General features: G+C 37.8%; 1 protein-coding gene across 26 annotated transcripts in view; it reads right to left on the bottom strand.

The window, feature by feature from the left end:
• The window catches only part of ARPP21 (cAMP regulated phosphoprotein 21), a 197,417-nt gene that overhangs the window by 75,176 nt on the left and 97,269 nt on the right, over positions 1-24,972 (bottom strand). For 23 of the 26 annotated variants that reach the window (XR_005628159.1, XM_039715082.1, XM_039715079.1 and 20 more), the window contains 5 exons: positions 20,850-20,994; positions 19,435-19,513; positions 18,041-18,100; positions 17,008-17,148; positions 1,471-1,579 (listed from right to left, as the gene is read on the bottom strand). Coding sequence is in view for 25 of the 26 variants with exons in the window: in XM_039715082.1 (XP_039571016.1) it covers positions 1,471-1,579; positions 17,008-17,148; positions 18,041-18,100; positions 19,435-19,513; positions 20,850-20,994 (534 nt within the window). In the remaining variant the exon portion in view is untranslated. The remainder of the gene's footprint in view (positions 1-1,470; positions 1,580-17,007; positions 17,149-18,040; positions 18,101-19,434; positions 19,514-20,849; positions 20,995-24,972) is intronic. The other 3 variants (XM_039715095.1, XM_039715097.1, XM_039715089.1) reach the window with 2 other exon arrangements.

The raw sequence follows: 24,972 nt of genomic DNA, 5'->3' as shown, positions 1-24,972 counted from the left end.
TCAACTGCTAATACTGCGTGATTCTCCTACCAGCTGTGAGGAGCAGGAGGGCAGGCAGTGGTGGGCTACCTAAGAAATCAAGAAAGAGGGTTACAAGGCTGCTGGAGCTAAACTGTAAACCCTGGAAGAAACCCATGAAGTCCATGTGTGCAAGGAGAAGTCCTAGATATTGGGCACAACAGTTTTAACCATTTTCACACTGTATGGAACCCTCTACTGAAGTTTGGCTGGAAAAGGAAGGGCCATTTTTGCCTCTTGGTAAACCACAGTGTAGGAAATGGCTGTGCCATGGGAAGGAGGAGAGGAGATAAGCCCCATCAGGAAATGCTTCATTGAAATGGGTTTCAAGGACTGGTCCTTCTCCCCCTGGACCCCAGCACTGGGTGGGATAGGTTATGCTGCCTTCCTTTGATTGATCCCCACAGTCACCACACCCTGAAATTGCTCAGGGTTTGTTTTCAAAGCCAGCTTGTATGCAGCACAACTGGCAAGGCTGCCATGTACAACTGAAAGTCAAGGAAAAAAGGGTGAAAAAAGGAAAGAAATAATCAGTCCTTTACTGAAAACATGAAGGGAAGTGGCAACAAGAGACTCATTGGTTGGTTCCTCCACAAACATAGCCCTAGCAAAGAAAGCATATGCTGTCCTCTTACCTGTGAGAATTTTCTCATAAAAGCAAATCACATCAGAACCATTTCAGATTTTTTTTTTGTTAATCTATTCCACATACACAGCTTGCACTAGATTGAAACAGCACAACACCCGCTTTTAAAGGCAGCACAAACAGACACATTTCCCTGGCACTCCCCTACTCATCAAGCTCACCTAAGTTAAGGTAGTGTTATGGCACAGGCAACACAAGGGGGAACGTCTGCCACAGTACATGCACAAGCAAGTAAATTACACAGACAGTAAAAGGTGGTGAGGGCACAGGAGAAGGATGGGAAGTCCTTGGTCAAAACATAATTTAGGATGGTTAAAAAAAAAAATCAACCTGGCCTCACCATCACATCTTTGGGGCATTTTTTTTTTTTACACTTTTTTTTTCACTCTCTCCTTTTTGAGCTACCTCAGTTCACCACTGGTCCATACCGAAATCCAACTTTGAATGGGTACAATAGAAGAAGGAAGCTACAGGGAGCGTAACAACTGCCATAGTTAGGCAAGACATTGAGGAATGCGACTGACACAGCCTTCCACGCAGCCCGGAGCCACTGGCATTCCCCCTCCCGTGGGCATGCAGCAAGTCCTGCGCCAAGCAAACCACCCATGCAAACCCACACACTGCCACGGCTGAAGCGGCCACGCTGGGGCTCGGAGCCACCCACGGAGGTACGTGTGCCAAAGGAGGCGGGGAGGGGCAGGAGGGCAGGGGAGGAGGAGAGCAACAACAAAAGAACAACAATAACATCAGTCAGCCCACCTTCAAAAACAGAACAAATTTCAGCAACTCTCGAACCGAGAACCAACCTGATTGTCTTCTTTATCAATACTAGAGTTATCTCGCTTCAAGATAAATCGCTTCTGGGATTCTTCACCTTTTTCATCTTTTAAATGTTCAGAAAACCTTTGCTCTGGTCTGCCAGCAAAGTAAAACATAGCAATAAAAAAATCTTTCTTTTGGTTTTGCTTTGATCTTTATTTCTCAGTGCTCTTTGTTTTCACAGAGGCATTCAGTGCAAAAGCAGTTAACATTTGTGAGACGCTGCCTATAGCTGTCTGAGGCTGCTGTATCGCTGCAAACTGTTATTGCTATAAATAGCTTTTGTTGTTGTTGTGTAGCAAGGAATGGGAATCCAAAGTCTCAGTCACTGAAATATTTAGACTCTCCTCACTGTGACTGAGGGACAGGGAAAACAAATTACCATACTGTATGTTAATTTGCTTTCTTCAGTAGCTGGGATCTCTGGCAACACTGCCTCTTAGTGAATCTATCCATCTTGAAAAGCAAGGAAAAAACTGGTAGGAATCTTAAAAAACACAAAACCAAAACCAGACACCCAAGAGTTTCCGCATTCCTGGTAAGCAGAACTGGTAAAGGAAGGGACTGATGATGTTTTGCTTAAACAAAATTTTATCTCATCACCACTAAGTGGGAAAAATACTCCAGAACAATCATAGAGCATCAATTAGTTCACTGATTTAAACTCGTACATTTATTTATATATTTCTTTTAAAAGTCAAACCCCAGTGTTTTGGCTCAACATTTTCAGGTTTACAAGATGTTATGATGCCATTTCATAATCTCACCTTGTGCAAAAAGCAGTACCACATACCACTTCACCTTGTGCAAAAAGAGACCTTTAAAAAGCAACTTTTATGGCCAAGCTGGTCACAGACAATGCCTCGTAGCTGTCAATAAATAACACTCCAGCATGTACTATTCCCAGAGTGGTAATGTTTTAAGCCTGAAGTATTTAAACCTGCAGAGTGTTAAGCCCAACACCATCAATGGGGTGACCAATGGCCTCAAGAACTTAGCTCCCATTCATATGGTGCTATCACCCAGCTGAGGGGCTATTACTGCAAAAACTGTATTTTAAAAGCAGAAATACACCATGAGATTTGTCAGGGAAAACAAGTCTTGTGCTTAGTGCTGAAAGAGCTGCCAACTGCAGCGGTGGTAGGAGATACCTACACAAACACAACACAAAGCTTCCACTGACATCAACGCAAGCGACGGTGGAGAAATTAAAAGGCAGAATGTAAACAAGTAAGTGCTTTTGCAAGTAGGAGTCCTCTACAAACTTAAAGAAAAACCTCTCATCTTCATCTTATTTACACCAGAAAATTAAACCAGATGCATAAATCAGCAACCATTTTGTTGTTACAGCGTTATGGATTTCAAATCAAAATACAGCACACATTCACACCATAATTGCAGACCATAACAATTCATTGTCAGATATACAGGAAACATTTGTAATAAACTGTAAGAAAGTCAATAGTAAGGCACACCAGCTATCTTGCCTCTCCTTCTTCATGAATTTTGAGCACTTCCACTTCATAATTTTGCATTTTTGTGACAAAGCAACAAAATGCACTATCCCAATTTCCACAGATTTTGACAATTCAAGAAACCTCTGACCACCATCCATAGCTACAGGGCCCAAGTCACTAGATTCTCTGGATGACCTACTAGCCTTCTTTAGGAAAAGCCCAGAGGACCATGACTCTCTGCATAGTAGTTTCATAATCTAATGACTCATTCATTATGTTTCCTCATAAACAGAAAGACTACAAAGCCCCATTAGTAGATTGCTAGGTGGGTTGTTCTCTCTTTGCTTCCATTAATGCACATTATGCCCATGCAGCCAGAAATGAAGATTCCTTCACTCAAATATTGTGCTTTCACAGGACTGAGAATTGTTATTTTTCTGGTTTTACATCCTAAAGCACAAACAAAATTTCTGCAGTTGTACCAGCAGTGTAAAATTTAGAGCTGTAAACTATCAACTGAACATCTAATAAACCATATGAAAAGAATAATAAATTAATTAGATTTTAAAATTCAGGGGGAAAGTCATTAGAGAGAAAAAAATTCAGAGATAAAAAGATTAAAAAATTTTGAAGAAATGTCTCCTCCAATTACTTATTTGAACAATAACAAGATTTTCATACTTCATAGCATTATTTTAAATTTTAAATCACATTTTCACTTCATTTACTATTTATAAAATGTTTCTGTTTTTTATAAGAGAAAAATATAAGATCAAACCACAAGTCAAAATTAATGATTCAGTATGCGCCTGTTAATAAAATTAATCTACATGCCCACTAGGTGATCAATCTCCAGTTGTGAAAAGATATTTGCATGGGCAGAGAGACTCTGCAAATGGGCAGAGTACTCTGGAGCACCAGGGTACCTTCAGCACCATGAGAAGATCCACCCCTTTCAGCCAACTCTGCAGCTCTGGGCCACTGTTACCAGCAAGGTCGCAAAGCATGACCAGCTCAGTTGGCAGGGACGCAATGCCTGAGGGAAGACTGTCATGTGGGATTGAGGATATCCCACCAGCAAGTGTCTTCAGGCACACCAACCTGCAGGCCTCCCTCAAACACTGAAAATCATCACCAGAAAGAAACGTAGACTCTTCTAAAGAAGATATTCACACATGTGGTTGTGTTTTTCTCTTTAATACCGTCTACTGCATTTTCTTTTTTAACATCTATTGCACAAATAAATTATAAGTAGGATACAGATGGCAAACAGTGTTTAAAACCAGCAAGTGAAACCACATGTTATGAATCACTTGGGTAGAGAAAAGGGTGACTTTGAAAAGATTTTGGTCTGTTCCACGGATAGAAGCCAATGTAAACTCCACATTCCCAGCTCTTAAGTTCCCTGGAACAGCATAACGGATTTGTTGTAAGGAACCAGAGACATTGTGGTTATTCCAGGGAAATCTGTTACATTAGTTTATGAATTTTCAGGTGAATCAACTGCTTAAAAACAAGGAAAATAATGCACATTTTTGTGTAAGATGTAATGTAGTGTCAATATACTAACAGTATATAATTACAATAATGCAGCAGATGAAGCGAATTAATCTCATGTAAGTCCTAAATTAATAACAACCATGCTTATTCATCTGAACTTTTTTGGCTGATACTGCCACCAGTAGTCAGCACAATATAACAGGTGTGTTTATATATTTAAGGGAGTGAATTTATCAAGATAATTTTTAGTATGGCATACATTAAGTTCTTACTGATGTCAAAGCAAGGTTTAAAATTATTATTATTACTACAAACCCATTAAAAAATCAGAAACTTCTTCACTATTACCATACTGGATACCTAAATTTTGTTTTCAAATCCTAAAAAAAAAATTAAAAAATTGTGTAATTTTAAAAATGGGACTTGCACAGCCTTTTTGAAGAGACAGAGAGAACTTTGGAAGGCATCATCACTAACTCAAGTACTCATCACTGTTTAAGGATCTTCCAAAAAAAATTAGAAATCATATACAAGACAACCTACAATACCTGTACTATACAGGTGGGCAGACCATGGGTGACAGTACACCCATCTAGTTGGTAAGAACCATGTGCAAGACAAAAGATATGCAAATATTTGCCTACAAGCAATGCTATCTACCTCTAAGACAGGATTTCATTTAGTCCATTCAGTATTTAATTTACCCCCTATGGAATTAATGTATCACTTGAGAATCTCAAAGCCTACTACTGCAGAAAAAGAAGTTTAGGAGGAAGTACCTTTTACATCAATGGGATTTTTGTAATTTGAGGACTCTACTGAGAAAACCAAAAAGTATGACCCAGTTATACCTTAAAGGCTCAGAAACCAACATAAAGGGAGGGGGAAAGCACACAGGTTAAAAAGACGTAAAATCTGGTGTGGTTTTATTTTGTTTTGGTTTTCTCTAATATAACCTTTTGATCATTCAAATTTTTATTACTTGATGATATGGGTGGAAGCAAAACATCTGCACCCTGAAAATGCAACTTCACAAGACCACAATTACGTACGAATTAATTTCATATTTCCTAACGAATTAATTTCATATTTCCTAACAGTTGTCAGGTAGCTTAGTCACCTTTCTGGCAATGTAGTTCTGAACAAAATGCAGAACTATTTCTTCCTTCCCTGTAAAGCTTTTGATCAGGCACTACAGATGTTTAACAGAGATTGGACCTGAGAGTAACTTGGTGCATGCTTAGGCAGCTGTGCAGTCCCCTCCTCATTCCCAGATCTCCCAGAAAGCACAGGCCCTTTGAGCAGGCTAGACAGCCTTTCCTCTCCATCCTGCCCAGAAAGGTAACACCATGATATTAAGGTGGGTGCCACCAGCATATCTCCAGGTAGCCAGCTTCAGTAGGTGTCCTGCAGCACACAAACATTTCACTATTAAAAGCTTCCCAAAACTCTCTGAGCATCTGCAAAGTCTGCTTTCATCACTTTATCCTAATCTTGGGGGTTTTTTTCCCTACAAAAAGAGATCACTTTTTGTCAAGTGATCAGTTTAATCAAAGGCCAGACACAGTAAGAGACACCATTAACCCTACTACCCAGTGTTTTTCCCTGGCTCAGGAGCACTTCTACATACTTGTATGCAATATCAAGTCCAGACCTGGGGGGAGTACCCAGGTAAAATCTCACAGCAATACTGTGTCCCCCTTTCTTGTGGTTGAGCACCTTCTGAGTCAGCCAGTGATCATGTCAAATCTTTCAGCCTCATTTTTGTGTTGGTTGAATACTGTAAAGGTCAATTCAATATATGGTTGAGGTTCCTTATTTCTATGCTTGGAATTATTTCATTGTGAGGGAGACCAATCACTGTCACAGGCTGCCCAGATAGGTGATGGAGTCTCCACCCTAGGGATGGTCCTGGACATGGTCTTGGGCAACTTGAGTACAGGCGGTGCTGCTTGACCAGGAATTGGACAAGATGACTTCCAGAATCTTTCCATCCTTAACCATGCTGCCATTTTGTGAAACACTGAATCAGTTATATAGTAAAAAATCCATAGCAGAACAAACCTCCATCAGTACCTTTTAGATGGTTTTTGTGTCTGTTCTTTCTTTGTAAGTTGGCCATTTTCCTTTCTGATGTTATAGTTCCTCAAAAGCTATAGGCAGTCCTTACTAAAGCAAGGCCCAAAAGGCACTTTTCTGGACTCATTCCTTACAATTAAGTTTGTATTTTGGAAATGGTAAAGCTGGAGTAAGCAGCTAAGTATTTCTGTGTGTCAGGAAAGAAAAAAAAAAGAAGATTTTGATAGCATTAGATGATTTTTTTTTGCTCTTCTTTATAATCATTATGGTGATTTTAATGTGAGCTACTTCCATTCACTTCAGTAGAAGAGTTCCTCTCAGTTTATCTCTGGATGACAGAAAACAGAGCTCATCCCTCAAGCATATTTTTCACACAGACTCTTTAAGGAGAATTCCCCATTACATGCTCATTTAATGCTTTTGATTATGAGTCAGCCCTTGTAAGTGGCAATGAAAAAAACCCCAAGCCCTAACTACCTTAACCAGGTATTCACTGTTTAATCAAATTACATATTTTAAAAACATATTGCAGAATGGTAATAGCTATTATGATACACAGACTAAGGAAGTAACAGGGCATTTCCTTGAGTCTGCCAAGCAAACTAATGCAGTTTCATAGACCTCTATTTGCACAGGAGATAAGAAATGAAATAAATACTGGGGGGAAAAAAAAACAAACAACCAAAACCTGCACTCATTTAAAATAAGTTAATTAGCTCTGAAATAACTGTCTAAGAGTCAGGAAGCACAGACTCCACACCAAAAAGACAAATGGAAAGAGACAAGCAAGAGCTTTGAATGTTGCAATTCTGAAGGCTTAGTCACTGCATCAGCACAGCTCACAAACAGTCTGGTATTGTCAGGGCTGACTTCTATACAGCACATAAATCTTTATTATGAGGCATATGTTTCTGACAGCCCCACAGCACACAGGCTGTTGCAAGATGCCTTTCAAAAGAAGCATCAGCCTCACCACATGTGGAAAAGATGGGTTTGCCATTACAGTGCCTGATGCAGTTTAAAAATCTAGCAAGCACTTAGTGTATGTCATCTGCAAAAGCCTCACAGGTAATGGCCAGGCAGATGTCTGAAACAACTCCACACAGGAACGCAAGTCCAAAAGGGGAGATCACTGAGATGGGCAGGAGCCAAAAAAAATTGAACTTTGCATTTGCAATGCAATGTTCATTTAATGCATATTACATGGGACAGGACATTAATATTCCTCTCCTGAAAGAATGGCAACAAGAAACAGAAAATAGGTAAGGTGATGGGGCTAGGAATGGGAAAAACACCACTTGGGGTACTCTCAGAATCATCATGTGGCAAACAAAATGCAAAACTGACAAAAAGGATCTTACAGAAGAATGCCATGAGGAAAGCCATGGAGTAGCAAGAGCTGGAGAGAGTCACTGCTGCAGACAGGATTCAAAGAAGTTGTGAAGATTTGGGCCACTCTTATGCAGGTGCTCTGATGGTACAACAGTGTTTTCTTGTTATGTACACTTGCCTTTAATTAAATGGATTTTTCAGTCCAACATCACATTGGCATTTATTTTGAAGGTGTGCTGTGACACAGTATGGTGGCCTTCCCTGCTGTGCTAGTTTGTGAGTATCTACTATATCTGCCTGCTGTGTATTTTTTTTGGTTTTAGGCTGTAGCTCTCCTAGGGTTCTGCATTACTACCTTAGTAAAACCATGCAAGCATTACTGTCTCTTTGCTTTGCTCCTTGAGGGGCAAAACTCTATTCTATCTGCAGTACAAATGCCTGTTTTGATCATGGAGGCACAGGAACGTATTCTGAGAGTTAGAGAATTTACAGACCATGGAGACAAATATCATCACTGTCAAAAGGTTCATCACCCAACTTAGCAAAAAAGGCAGAATTCCAGCCAATCAGTTTAAGTTACTGATTAAATTCTATCAGAACAACATTTTTCAAGAATGAGGGCCCGAAATTACACCCTTCAAATACGTTTCATGTATTTAGGGGCTGATGGATGCTAAAACATGGTTTCAAAAAGCTAGAATGGGAATTTAAATATAGATAATTGTTAAAGTACAGTGCAGTTATATTATCACAACTTAATACTTAAAACCACTCAAGATGGCATTGCAAGCATTTGAAGGTAAATGCCTCATTAACAGATTGCTGCTTTTATCATATGAGTCACTAAGAACTTCTGTTATGATGGTAAAAGCACATTAAAAGCTATAAAAGAAAAATCAATCCTGTACAAGATGGTTCTTCAAGGTGCTGCCTTCTCTGTAGAGTAGGGGGTGGAAAAATCTGCAAAAACCAAGTGCTATATTTTCCCCAGTGTAAGATCATATATTCTTTATCATTTTTTCAGAACAGCATCTGGCCTCTAAACATGTTCAGCAATTATTAAACAGAAATGTGGAAAATCACAAGTTATTTTCACAGGTTTTCTTCCCCTCTAATTGGGGTTGCTAATAAGTCTGGAAGGACTGAAAAAAACAGGCAGGAATGCTCCATGGAAGCATTTTTCCTTCAGTGACTATGAGGTTTTATAATCACCTCTGCCCATCCATCAAGATACTACAGGAATCTTTTTCATGCCAAATTATGCTATGTGTGGACCAAGCAGAGGGCCAGATCCTGAGGGATTTCAAAGATACAGTACTTAAAAACCCTAATCTAACGTTTAGGTCTCAGTGCACAATTCATGACCCTCACAAGCTTTCCTAAAACTTATTTCCAGAAACTCATCCTGTTTTAATATGTGGATGCAAAACCAGTACTTGGCTCCCTAAGCATCTGCTTGAGTACAAACTTCAACATTTTGCCCAGTATCCTTGGGGCAGAACACAGGCTTTTAACACAGGGGAGAAGCCTGCAGGCCAAGGGCACATGCAAATACCAGCTCCTCTGACAGATGGGGCAGAAGAACAACGTTCTCTCTCAGGCAGAGACCATTTTAGGAGATTCGAAATCCTCTGCTGTCCTTCTGTGATCAAACTAAGATTATTTCTTTATTGAGGGACCTGCTTCTGCTGCTTTCTCCCCTGTTGGATTTAATTCTTGATATTTAGGGTGTCTATTGAGACTGAATATCTTGCACAGTGCCAATTTATTTCCAGCTAATAGAGGCTCAAAAGTGGTAGCACAGTTTATTATGGAATTCATTAATATCTGATTTTAAGGATGTGGCATATTCCGTAAGTGGCTGAAAATTACAGTGTTGCATAACTGCTGTGATCTATTTAAAATTACACTTTTCTATTTCAGAGGTTTAAAAATTAACATGTAAGAGAAAGAGAAAAAGGAAGCAAATTCAAGATTTGAAGACTGTTGAAGATTTGAAGATGGTTCACCAAAAAACCAGCAGGCTAACAAATAAACTATCAGTCCTCTTGAAATGCCTCACATATACACATTAATACCATAACAAATTCTTGTTCTGACTTCTGCTTCATGCCATGAACATTCTTGCCAACTCTAGCAGGAAGACTCATGGATCAGAAGGCATACTCTGAACAATAACTGGCCTGAAGTAGAGGGCCTGTTTTTAATAAACTTCAGAGACAGCCTCACAAGGCTACCCTGGAAACAGCAAGCTGAAACAATGGACAAAGACTTCTCTAAATTTGTAATACTTTTTATATTTCCATGAGTCCTATTTCCTGTGTTAAAAATGTGGCAGGCTACAGAATATTGCAAAAGACAATTATATAACCAATCTAAACCACCTCTAAAATTTACTTGCTCAAATTTCAACACCTTATTTCTGAAATGCTCAGATATAAAACCATTACTTCACCTACTACAGATGCACTGTTACCTCTGAGGAAAGCACAGGGGTCATCTCAGATTTCCAGATCTCTCTCCAGTGATATGAAAGTGTAAGTGACCAAACAGCACCTTGATTAATGAGCACTTTCTTACTACAGCTTGAACGAGCATAAGGATTAATTACTCATGCAAGAAAGACCTTCCTTCAACCAAATTACCTACTTGCTATTCCACAGCACTCCCTTCCTGGGCAACCTTCCATCTACCCACACACAGCAGGTGACAGTAACCTTCTAGGTTTAATAAAACTTATACTATTAAGTGGGGTGGATTAAAAAGATTAAAAAAAAAAAAAAAGAAGATATACCATAGTTATCTTCTGATTAACACTTAAGTAATATTTCATCACAGTATAGAACAGCTGTAAAAAGCACATGTCCACCTTCATTATAAACAATTTAGTTTTAATAAATTACATTAGATGAAAATTTAATATGGGAGCTATTAGAACTGGTTCATTAACCCTAACATCTCATTTACAGAATAAGTAATTTCTTATGGGTCCAGTATACAGTTTGCACCGAAGAAAGAATGAAGGCAGTATGGAAGGGTCAAATTCAACTCAAATTCATGTGTATTGTGTATCTATGGTTTTTCCTCGTATCTTTCATGCAAAAGAGCAATATGACTAAAGTGACAATGCTTGCTGAAAATAAAAAGCTGTTCTAATTCAACTGTCATTAACAAAATAAACATTTTTTCTAATCATGTTAATAATTGAATCCCCGACTGAAGTGATTATTTTCATATGAAAAAACTCAAATCTATGAAAACCAATGTAATCTGTTACTTAAATGCTACACATGTTACAATGTAGCTACATAACCTCAAAGTTTTTATTATACATTATTCTTTCATTGATGTTCTTACTAAATTATTAGTCACATTACATATTTATTCATCTTAACCCAAAACGTGTCAGCCAATTACAGTGTTATTTCTCAGCTACACAGTTTCTTTGTTTTAGTTGCACACATCTGCTGTGCACTCTTTTATTTCTCTACACGTTTGTAGCAGAGAATATCATAATACCCACTGAGCAACAGCAACTGTAAACCAGAGGGGACATCTGGCTATCAGCAGTTTCTGTTTATTTCTTAGCAGTCAAGGAGTAACTGTTCTGTAGCAAAGATGGAAAAGAGGTAAGTCGAACAGGAAAACAAGAGGTCCTCTGCCTCCACAGTCCCTTGAAGAAAAAAACGCAATGCCGACTCTAATGAAAATAATGAAACCAGAAATAAGGGTATTCATGCACGTTTTCATGCATCATGTGGCTCATAAAAGCAATTCTGCTCTCATGAGATCATTCCTCTCACTACATATAAGATAATTAAGAATAGCATAGGGTGCTTAAATGCAGATGGAATTTAAGCAAACCATTTGGAAGATAACTATTCTGGTTTACAACAGGGAGGGTAACAAAACTGTTCTTCAAATGCTCTGGCAAACATCAAATTGCTTTGACTGAGATTTTACAAAAAAGGTATTAGCTTTCAAGTATACATTTGTCACTACTCCCGTATTGCTAAAATGTCCCATCCAAACAACAGCTTAAAGAAATTAGTCATTTACATTGAATACCTTATTCAGTCAAGGGGAAAGGCATACTTTTCTGCATGCTCCAAAGGCTGTAACACTTGGTATCTCAAGGAAGTCTTCTTGGTACTTCAGCCTTGGGTAAAAGAAATTCTAGAATCGATTCTGCATTGAAACTGCCATGTTCAGTGAATGCCATTTTACTGACATGCCTGTAGGATCCTATACAAAAGTTCAGACTCTGAAGGTGGTGAAATTGTTACAGTGCACTTCTACTAATACAGATGTTATCTAGAGCAAGATCAGTCAGTGAACACATAATAGAAACCAAACGAGAACTTTTCTTCTTTGCTTTTGATTCAAACCACTCTTACACAGAGGAGGCAGAATAACACAGATTGTATGCCAAACTACAAAAGCATTGCAGGCTATTCAAAGTACAACTTGAACATTATGTCTCCTTCTGCTGATACAGTTCATTTCTAGATTATAAGGAATGCCTGTAATGTACATAACAGCTTAATATTGCTTCAAGTTTTTGAAGCATCTCAAAGGCAACAAAACACAGCCCAACTGAGCCAGCATAATATTAACAGAGTTGGAAAAAACCCATGCATCACAAGGATCATAACTCACAATGCTCCTGAAAAATAAAACAGTCAGAACTGAGGATGTGAGAATCGGTATGAAGCTCATAACAGCTATGTTACACCCTCAGAATATATGAAAATGTCTAAACACAGCATTATATATCATAAGCATCCTACCTTCTCGATTCTGATGAGCCCTGCCACTCAAATTTATATAAAACAAGTACATGAATGCATGTGTGGGCTGTGGTACAGACATGCTTGTCACATGGCTGATGATCTCAACCAAATGAAAACCTTTCAATTTACCAAGCACACCAAGCATATTTCCCCTACATTTCTCTACCTAGCTACAGATAATCAAATCAATGAATCTGATTGAACTGATACAGTTCACAATATGAATGGTTCTGCAAAAAACTCTGAAGTACTTCCAGGTGTTTTATAGGAATTATGAGGAATATGCAGAACAGAAGGTGGCACGTACACATTTTCTGGCTCCAAAAAGGGATGCCCTGTCTAACATATTGCCTTGATTCCAGACTTCTCTTTGTATCGAATTTCACTTTCTTAAGTTCCCCATACATTTCTGTGTATCTTTAGATAGATGACAGGCAGACACAGATGACAGACAAATATACATTAGAATGGTGACACAAGAGCAGTTTCATATTGAGCAAAGGCAGACTTCCCATTTTAAGTAGTATTTCAGTTCTTTGACTATAGAAACAATATAACAACAAAATCCTCCTTCACTTTCTAATCAATTTTTGTTATATATACTGCTGAGAATAAGATTTCAAAAATTGGATGATTTAGTTAGGCAGGACTTTGTAAGGACTTTTAATTTCAAAAATCATATCAAAAGAAAATTTGTTTTGAAAATCCATTATTCTGTAATGAAAGCTAGAATACAGAGACTTAACTTTATTAAGGTCAATAAAAACTTAGGTAGTTGATGTTCTCACTGTCTTTTAAAATTTCATTTCTTAAAAAAAAACATTGAAAACAGCAGTCCTTGTTCACATTCCAATAAAATTAAAGGAAAAAAGACAGATTCTTAGAGTAAGCTCTTCATTATAAATACTCTTCAGTCTCAAAAATTGCCATTATTGTCTGACTGTATTTTTAAGAGAGACTTCACTGAGCGTTCATGAAAGCTGCAGGACTGCATGCCCAGAGATTCAGACCCTAATGAATTTTTACCACCTTTTTTCCCCTCCATATAAATCCGCATGGATGAACACGAGAAATTGCAGCCCTCCCTCCAGCTACGACTTCTTCAATAAACACTTTTTCATACTCCAAACCTCTGTAAAGTAGGTACTTTACAGGCACAGGTACATAGGAGTGGATCCACATTGCCCTAAGCCAATTGATGAAAGGGAGGAAACGCCCTGATCTGCTTCATTCATATGCTCATGCCTGGACTGGCACACACTGACACACACAGTCCTTTCCGAGGCACCCATAAGGAACACTGATACCAGAGTCCCAACCAGCCCTTTCATCTCAAAACCATTAACTCTTTTGACATGTGCACCTCTCAGCACCTGCAGGCAGCGAGCATGGGAGGTCTCTGCTGAACAGGAATAATGTACCTCACTGCCTGGGGCCAGGGAAGAACTCATCACCTGCAGCTAGGGAAGAACTCATTGCCTGCAAGCAGGAACAGAGATGAGACATGAACCCTCACTCAGCCAAAGAAATAAACACAAGGTGCTTATTCAAGCCCACAGGGTGACACTGCAGAGTCATATGCTCCTCTCAAACAAGCACATGTACACAGAAGTCACAGCCAGTGCTGAATTTATGAATTCCTGAGTATGCAATAATATTCTTCTCTCTCCACAGTAGTAGCTAAAGTAGTCTGGAAACAACATGACATAAAGAGATAATTTATTGCCAAAATGCAGATCTTCAGAACATCTGTCTGCGGGGCCTCTCCATAAATTCACATGAAGCCATCAAGGCTTAGGCTTACAGCACAACATAACCACGTTGAACAGCGTTTCAGATGCTCTTCAGGTTCTCCGGTATTCTGGATACTGTCCAAGTAGTAATTAATAGAGTCAACACATTCCCAGTATTTGGTGTTGATTTGAAACTGCACAAAACTGTCTCCTCTGAGAGCAGTGAAATGCAGAACATATGAAATCACATTAGACGCTTTCAGATGTGGAACTTACACAATATTTGCTGAGGATAATAAAATCTCATCAGCCCTTATTCATGCCAGATAATAACAAACTATTTTCTGTCAGAGCCAGGGACGTTTAAAAAAAAACATGCCATCTCCTCCAGTTATGAAAAGAAACAGCCACTTCACAAAAGCTTTATTTTATGGTAATATCAAAATAATGTAAATAACACACTGGAAGAACCACAAGGCAATATAAGTTCCATATAATCCAGTTACCTACCACCAAATCACTGAAGAGGGAAGAAATCAGCAGCTTGTGGCTGTGTGGTGCTTACAAAACAGCTGTACTTACAGTCAACAGAGGGGCAAAACCCTGTGTTTATTTCTGGAACATCTACACAGGAATTATGTCAGCACCAGTCTTTAATGGCCTCACCTCCAGTCTGCAAGAGCACAGCTGAAAAGGCCATTCAATCTGTTACATCCTTACAAGATCCTGCCTGCTGAGCTTGCAAGAAGGCCAGTTCATACCTAGCAAATGCTCTTGCTTGCTCACTCCCACCATGCATGAAGCCACAGCTTCACCAGAGCACTCATATAAAGCTCTGATTGTTGAAGAAGGCTTCAGTGTCCTCTCCAGAAGCACCATCTAAGAATTTCCAACAGTGCTTCCAGTGCTACCCATCAGTGAGATGAAAGCCACACAACAGAGCAAAGCATTTACAGATATTAATGTGTTAGTATAATTCTATTAAGTCAACCAGGAGAAGGCAATGCTGCAAGGAAAGATCTGTAGCAGTTGGTGCACTACACCAGTGACATAGACATGAAGAGAAAGGGAGGACTCTAAAAGAGAGGAATGCCTAAAGAGCATTCAAATATGATTGACTGTGTTCTGTTTAAGAGGGACTCGTTTTCAGCTCAAAACTGAACACCAGATTGCTGCATACCAAGCTTTTTCTTATTCAAAACCAAAGATAGCCCTTGTAGGGGGCAGGTATTATCACAGACCCTGAGGCTAAGCCTTTGCAGCCTGAGTGTTTTATCAAGCTACTGTAATTCTCTTGACTTCTGAAAATCAAACTGTTAGTACACGGTTCACCTCAAACCTTTACAAACATGGATGCCGAAGTGCTGTTTCACAGGTATCCAAGTACCTCAGGGACAGCCCAGGAAAAAGATTTAAAATAAATTGCCCATTATCTTAAATTTACTACGTTCACATAAAAGACTTTTAGGGCTTAGTCAAATAGCAAATACCAATGTGTATTGATCTTGAACAATTAGGTAGTGACAGAATCAGAGAATAAGCCGAGTTGGAAGGGACTCATGAGGATCACAGAGTCCAACTCCCAGCCCCACCCAGCACCATCCCCAAGCCCTTCCACCCTTCTACAGGAGAAGCTAACAACATTGGAAAATGCTCTCTGCAACTGGATATAAATAAATCACTTAGCTACTAGGTATATAAATAAAACAAATGTTTAGATTTCTCCTACTAATTGAATACAGGAAGTACACAATTTTCAAATGCGGCTTTCCTGTTCCAATACCAGATACAAAAACTTCATTACCCAGCTGTAATTACTTCCTCTTCATTATGTAGTTCATAGGTAGAGAGGGACAGGAAGGCTGTGTTCAACACACGTAGCACTTGGCAGGAAAAGTGATGGTGATTAGGCATGGACACATTACCGCAGTTCACATCGAGTTTTGGTTAGCTTGATACAGTTTTACCTTATACGGTTTTAACCAGTTCATGGAGAAGCACAGAACTTATGCCAGAACAGGTTTAACCTGCCAGGAATTTTGCAATGCATTTGAACCATCAGAAGGAACTTGTATTTCACAGAAACTCTAGTCAAACAGTGAGATTTGAAGGAAAAATAAAGTGGAACCAAGATGGCAGGAGAAGAAAAGGGAATGAATGGTGGCAGGCGGTGGAGGAAAACCAAATCCTAAATTATCAGGCTGGGCAGAAAATGACTCTTGAAGCAGTCAGCACCAGAACAAGGAAAGAGGCAATCTTCCTAATATGTTTGGTCTGTTTGGGAAGTAGCTGTATGGTATCAGGGGACTCGCAAAGCAAAAAGCTCACTTCTGTAGCAAGTGGTGGCACTAAGGAATCAAGAAAAGTGAAGATTCCAAGATACCATGCTTCCTTGCAAGAAATCAGTTAGGTTGATTTCTCCTCCTCTATCTTTATAGCCTAAGATAACCTCACCACGAGAGCCCTGTCCTCCCTTCCCAACCTAGAAAACAATAAACAGCACTCCCTGCTGCCACAAAAACAAACAAAAATTTATATATATATAAAAATTACACCACGCAGTCATGGTACAAACCAGCTCCTGTCTAGAGAAAGGGAACAAGGAAAAACACAACAACGCTGTTACTTACATTCTTGTATTGCTGGTCTTGTTGATAATTACAGATTTTCCAGTCTGATCCACATTGTGATCCATTCCAAAATAAGCTGCCACTCTGTGCACTAGCATCCTCTGATACGATGACATCTGAGGAAACTTTTTATAGTGATTACTAAAAACAAAGGAAATGAATAGCATTGATAATTAAATTTCGCTCTAAGCCATAAATAAATGAAAACAGCAATACATTTGACAATTCAGTGCACAGAAATCTCACTGAAAACTTCTCCGTTTTGCATTTACATATAAATGCTTGCTACAGAAAGGCTGAAAGAAAAATGAATTAATTTTAGAATTTCTAATAAGTACATTTTCATGTGCAACACTGGGACAAACAAAGCTCATGCTTCACGGTACCTAGTCAGTATTCTGAGTGTTGGGAAGAACTCATCCCCCAATCCCCCACATGCACTCACGCTCCCTGCACAACCAATCCTACAGATTTGCTGAGACACTGGCAACAGCTTTCTGCCTTTCTCCCAGAGGTCAGATGCAGGGCAATTCTGGTTTGGCAAACACTCCTTTTTTCCTTTATTACTGACAAAATGGTTATTTCCCATCAGCATAATTTTTTCTTCTGCTGCTATTCTGACTCTCTAATTTTAAAGCTACTGGAATATTTTATTATAAAGACCACATAGTAGCAAGAATCCCTCCACCTAAGCTCAGTTTTATTTTCCAATGCATTAGAATAACATAGCACAAAGGAAAAAACATAGGATAACATATTTGATTATCCTCTACACTAAAAGCTTTAATTACATTTTTGGATCTAAATGAGCAGAGCCAGTGCAATTACAACACAATGAAAAGCAAAAGGTTTTCATTTACATTGACTTTATTTTAAGCAGTTCCACCACGTGGCAGGAAATAGAAGCCTGCTCCTGCAGTGTGCCAGTAACAGCCCTCAGGAGCACTGTAGTCCATATGAGAGCATCCCTCGCACAACCCACGCTGCAACACACGCGCGTGACTTAATAAACCAAGCGTGGAGCTCAACTTACTTGTTGTCACTAATAAAATCAATAATTTCCTGTTCCATTTTCAAGAGGATCATTCTGTCCCTGTCAAAAAGAAATGCAAGGATTTGCACCAACAACTATGAGCAGACATTTTAGAGGAAAATATTCACATAACAGTGTTCGTAAGGCTATTTTGCAAGTGTTGTCAGTCATCTTGATTAAAAATCAAACATGCTTTTTTGGGTTTTTTTTAACACCGGATCATCTGCAAAAGACTAAAGCCTGCTTTTCTGCACTTCACTGACATACAGATTTCACTCTTCTATGAGCTCAACTATGGTTTGAGAGTGCTTTCAGCCACAACATGCTGCAATCAATAGGTTGCACAGAAAGACTCTCACTGCTATGAATAGCTTTGGTCTTTTTTCAACATGTTTGATGGAAAATGAGATTTCCACCTAAGCTAGATCTTTCACAAGAAGAGCTGCTACCCACAGAAATTTTAAACATTTTTTCTGACACATACCAGAATCTCACAAGGCACTGATGTGCTGTAGAAAAGCTGGACACATCTAATCTAGTTAGAGAACACAATGAAGAACACCACCTTTGAGCTATGGTTCCCAGGAGGCAATGCCACAGTATTTCTCAGGCAAAAGGCTCTGGTTTTCACTGGAAAGTCTCAGATGTTCCTTTTCCCTCCCCTCCCTTGTCAAAAACATTCAAAAGTTTCCCCAGCATATTTCCACATGTTTCTAAGCTGGACAGAGTCCCCATCATTCCTTAGTTCTTTTGAACTTTCTCATTTTGCTCAGATAAAGCAATTGAAGGATCTTCCATCATCTGTACAAGGGGTTATGCAAGCTGTTGGGTACCCAGTTATTCCCAGTTCTCCTGGGAATAACTGCAGAATTACATGGTACCTATTTAACAGATCCAGCTGAAATGAACATTGAAAATCTCAATGTATAAAAATGTTACAGATCTTTCCTTGGATGTTTAGATGCAAATTTAACAATGAGATTTTCTAGCTCCAAATGAAAACTATGGCAACACTGAGAGCAGAATTTGGCACTGAGGACAGGATTCTAATTGTGTGCACAATTGCTAGAAGAAAGCTACTTCACATTCATATATAAATCTCCAACCACAATAGTTATAATATATTATTGCAATCACCATGTAGAGCTGCATAAAACAAGGTAAGGACAAAGACCAGATGTTACTGAAAGCGAAATTAAGCAATGGGTGACTGGATGGGGGAGCAGAAGTTGATGACTTTTTTATGCCATTTTTCTCAGTTAACAGCCTACCTCCTTTACATTTTCCCTCATAACCATCTCCAGAACAAATAAAACACAGTGTACAGTTCTAAGAAGTTAAAGACTACCAACTACAATTTCAGGAATGTCAGCTCTAACACAGGAAATACCTACCTGGGGTTATTCTTTAATGTGTTAATGAGAAACTCATGCAAATCTATGCCTGTTGAGTCTGTATACTCTTGACTGCAATCTGAAAAATAAAAACAAACAGCCTCCACTCATTTATTTCATTTCAGCAAAATCCATTTTCCAGTAACAATCAGAAAGAATGTGCTCTGAAAGAATAGTCATTTGGAGTTAAGCCACGAAAGATATACATTCTGAAGCATCAGGTGGATATTCATTGTTCCTCTGTACAACTCCAATGAGAACACAGCATCAAAACTATTGACAGAAATTGCTGATCATTAAATAACATAGAAAACCTTCAATGCCATTCAAGACCCTGCCAAGTTCTTCCTTTAAACCACTAAAAAAAAATTAAAATGAGGAAAGAAAAGTTTTATTCATCATCTCTTTGCGTCACTTAATAAATGCTGTACACTCAGCAAATGAGGAATCATGCCAGTGGGAACTCTATTTGCATTAAAAGACTGAAATCCAGTGACACCTGGGAGTAGGCAGGTAATAGGGATGCGTGACAGTAGCCGGAATTAATTTTTCAGCATTATCTCCCGAGTCAAATGTACACACAGATCCTCAAGTTGGCGTGAACTGTGAGAACTCCATTGAAGCCAAATGACAATTCGCACCAGCTGCAGATCCACACCCAGGTAGGCAATGATTATTTTTGGGAGATTACAATGCAACTTTACACCATAGATTAATAAAAAGATTTCTAAAAGCAATGCCAAATTTAGCTAAAACATCTTTCCTGAAGGAGTCTTGGTAGGTGATAATTGAAGATGGCAATGCAGGTTAAATGTCATGGGTGAATTTCCTTACAGCATTTAAAATAAATTCTCCATGACATAGAAACAATAGTGAAGAGGATTACCCTCTACTGCCTACACTGCACAAGTTACATATCAATATGTTATCATTAATCTAGATAAAAGAGTATTTATGTCTTATGCACTATATACACTTATTATGCAATCACACATATATTTATATATTTATATATTTATATATTTATATATTTATATATTTATATATTTATATATTTATATATTTATATATTTATGTGTTTATACCAACACATAAATATATAAACCAAGTTTGGAACTCAACTTACTTGTTGTCACTAATAAAACAACATGGTTAAGCATTCAAAAGATTGATTTTATATTAGAAAATAAATAAAATCTAATAAAAGACCTCAGTTTGGAAGGTTTCTTCACTTTAAAGCCTAATGTTTGTATGAAAAACATTCTTACACATATACATTTTAGGCTCTGAATTTTCTCAGAGTATGAAAGCACTTTTCTGTGTACACATACACAAATAAAGAAATACATCCTTGCAAAAATGTATAATCCTTTCTGCAATGGTATTTATAATAATTCAAATATTTTTAAGTTCACCTTTTGATAACATTCTGATCTTGCTTTTTTCACTGTTTTTATCTTTATTTTTATCCTTCTCTTTTTCTTTCTCGGAGTCATCTTTACTAGATTTATCTTCTTCTTGCAAGCTAGGAAAACTTGAAAGCTGCAGTTGGATTGATTCCTGTTGGGGAAAAAGATAGATAAATTATGGGCAAGATTCAGTGTGCTTTCCATGGCTTCCAACCTGTAGATATCAGCATTAAACTATGCGTAACTAGAAAAGTTGAAGCCAGATACATTTCTTTCCTATTTGAAACATGGCATTTTTTAGCCAGGTGAATGATGATATCTTAGAGGCCAATTTCTAGTGGTAAGTAGGTATTACTTCTCTAATATTTTGAATATTATAAAATTTAGGCTACCTCTATTAAGGGGGACTATATTATTTTACAGTTCAGTAACTCTCCCTTACAACTTTTCAGAATAAAATACTAAATACTTTTCATATGGCCTTTCTTAATTATATCATTTAATACTACATATGTTCAGTGATGACCAATGGATAGATATCTGAAAAATAAAACTTTTTTCCTTTCACTAGAAAGTCTGCAGGTTGATATGAATTGTTTTGCACACATAAGTGCATATCAGGTAGATGGAGTTTTTTGGCTCTAACAGTAGAAGACTGCCAGCTAACTCTACATTATATTGTATACAAGAGGGCTTGCTAACTTATCAGGTAATTCATATTTAAAGACATATGCAGATGTGTCTTTTGCGAAAGGGAGGAAATGTGCCCTGTGATTTTTCAAGGACATTGAGTAAGTGAACTTCTCTATGACATCACAAATCCAGTATTTCAGAGACTAGGAGTCCTTTTGAAACATGCTTCAGCTTTAATAAGTTAATTTTTAAGCATTTTGAGAATTCAAGCTGCTTTGCATTTTCTAATTTCTTTAAAGAACTTGCTTTCCCTGCTGACAGCATTACTTTATACTGGCTTTGTCTTAACAAAACCCAATTTGTTTTCTTTTTAAGTTACCATGGCATAATTTATGTATTTCCAGAAATCCTATTCTGGTTGGACAAAATTGAAGGAAGCATACTTCTGTGTTTTATTTTTTTAAAGGAAAAAACCCACCCCAGAAAACTATATGCTTAAGTAGTGTAAAAAAGAAAATTTAAAGAAAGCTGTCATAAAACTCCTTGGTAAAACAGTTTTCTTTAATAGAAGAGAATCATGCATGCTTGATAATTTTTTGACATCATGTTAATGAAAACCTAATTCACCAATACTTGAGATTTTCAGAATTTCTTGAATGCTAGTGAATTCCCTTCCTTTACTATTTTTCTAAGAATACTAGCATACCAAAAGATCAATAGAAAACTTTAAAGTAAGGGTTGCTTTTAAGCAACCATTATGAATTCAAAATGTTTCCAGTAATTATTACAAATTTTAGGTTTCTGAATTCTTAAAAAAACTACAAATCAGCCATCACAAGACATGTAAGACAAGATCCTAACAAAACAAGGCATCAGCATAAACATGCCACAGTAAGACAGAAATTGGTAACTTCTCAGCTTAATCATTACTAACTTTTTGTGAAATCTGAATGTGGCACAAAAGACTTGAGATGAAAAGCATTGTAAAAGAGCAATGAAGACCTGGACTCGATATTAACCTGACCTACCACCCTTCATCCCTACTTCTGTCTCACACAAAATCTGAGCCTACAGAGACAAAGAATGGGAATTCCTGGTCATTGAGATAAGGATATATTGAGACATGTTTTCTGAATTGCTCAGTTGTGCTCAGAGAACTAATGCTGTGTCTGCTTTCTTTCACTTCAAATGGCAGTTTGATTTCTCATTCAAACAAACTTTGGATCAACTATTTCCAAATGACCCCAAAGGATAACTTGATGCCCTGCCCAGAACAGAGTGACTGTGGTGCTAGCTTTTCAACAGGAGAAAAATGTAACTGGCCACGTTGTTCCCAGGATATTAATCCTAAACTTCACAGTGGTTCTTAAAAATGCACTGATGAAAACGACAGACTTTACAGAAAAGCACATATATGAACATACAGTAAATACTGCTTTACATGTAATGTAATACTGATATATTTGCCCTAGAAAAAACACACAAAAGGGCTGTAGAGTCGTGAAAGCAAGCTACTGTGTATTTTCTTAGATTTTTATTGATTTTTCTCAATAATAAAATACAATGTTAATAAATACATTGATACAAGTATAGTGAACAACAAAATAGATTTTCAAATTGCAATAATACACTTCTTGGTCTGTAACATTAAAGGCAACATTTTTTTTTAAGTAAGGACATAGTGAACCATTGGATAAGCACTCAAGATCAAGTAATACAGGTAAACAAGATTTTTCCTTATACAGGAAAATGAAGGCAAGTATTCAAATATAAGTACAAACATCAAGTCTGCAGTACAATCCATACTCAGTAGTTCTGGCAAGATACCGTACATTCTCTGATAATTAATTCCCTGTGGTTTATAAGCCATTAAGATAAAATAAAAATTAATTTTAAAAAAATCCCAAACCAAAAATAAGCTACTTCTCCTCTAAAGTGAAAGCAAAACAATTTGGTTGGCACAAAACTTCCTGTATCCTTCAGCCAGCCCAGGGAGGAGCCTGCAGGTCCAGATTTCCATGGCAAAGTTGAGCCACATTCATTAATAAAAAGTCAGCAAGAGCAAAAGGGCAATTCTTATGAAATTAATGACACCAAGCCAATTGCTTCCTTAGAAAACACGATGGGGTCAAGGGAGGCATTTCATCTCTCATAAAAGTTTTAAGATGGTCAAAGAAATCTTTGCTGAGGCTGGTCAGTCAGGTAAGACCAAAGGCTGTGTGAAACAGGAACCCCTCCTCTGTCTGGTGCAAGGATAGGGATTTTGCCTCAACACCTGTCAGTCTCTCTGTAGTTTAGTACAGGTCCTGTGCAGTACATGGTAAACTACCAGCAATGCTTAATACAATCTTTTTATACTGTTCTCCTTCTCGTTCTCCATTAAACAATTGAAAATACAAACAAAATTGGAACAAAAGCCACGTATTTTGAGTAATGCAAGTCAAGCGAAAAGCGTCTACCTACAACAGAAAAACTGATAAAATAACCTGCCCATCTACTGCATAAGCACATTGTAGAGCAGTAGAACACACAAATGTCCTGCTGCTAAACAACTTGGTTTTTGGTGTTTCAATAAAATTAAAAAAATAGAAAAACCTCTCCTTACTTATGAGCTAAGAGGAGAGACAGATTTGTTTCATTTCAAGTCAATAGAGGAAACAGTGAGAAAGTACACTTAAATGTCATTTTTTATTTTTGTGCTAAGCTCACAAGAAGCCACTTACTTAAGCTCTCTCGATGGCTGGTTTCAGTTGCACATAAACATCTCATAAATTATAAGCAGTATTCATCATATTTTGGGTTTTAGTTAGCTGGGTTTTTTTAAGTCTTGCTCTCACTAGGCAAGCAAAGAGGAGTAACTGAGGCTTAACTTTTGCTTTCTGGAGTACTTTTTGAAGTTAGTCTGCAAAGACTTCCACCAGTGTTATTGTCTGAGGTGAGGAGTGCAGGGGACAGAACTCTACCAGCTGCTGGGAATACACCACCAGTACAGATAAACTCAAATACACGCTTTTTGATAAGCTTTAATTTACACCAAGAGTTTAAAAAATGAATGCCACTCAGTAGGAGGCATCCTTGGCTCTACCAAGGTATTTCAGAGAACGAAGGATCTTTGAATTTTATGTGAAGGGGAACACTGATATGAACTGAAGTCTTAGAGGAACCACAAATCAGAGCATATTCATAACTGTATTTGGTGCAGCCTCGATAGAGATAGCCTTAGAGAAAAGAACATATTAATATTCTTTTTGATTGTTACTATTTTTAAAAATTTTAAAATCTGAATTCTTTTGAATTCTTTTCCATTTGCTGAATTTTTCAGGGGGTCTGGAAAAAAAAGCAAACAACACCCTGTGATATAGTATAAAACTAGTATTTCAAATTAAAGTTCACGCTAAACCAGTAAGAACCATAAAAACGTGTTCATTGTTGGATGTAATTTTTCCCCCAAGAAAGACATTGTAAAATGCCCGATTAAGTAACACAATCATGCAAC

The sequence above is a fragment of the Passer montanus genome, unplaced genomic scaffold (assembly GCF_014805655.1).
Source record: "Passer montanus isolate IOZ18808 unplaced genomic scaffold, ASM1480565v1 scaffold32, whole genome shotgun sequence".
NCBI lineage: Eukaryota > Metazoa > Chordata > Aves > Passeriformes > Passeridae > Passer > Passer montanus.
This window is presented reverse-complemented; position numbering and strand designations above follow the sequence as displayed.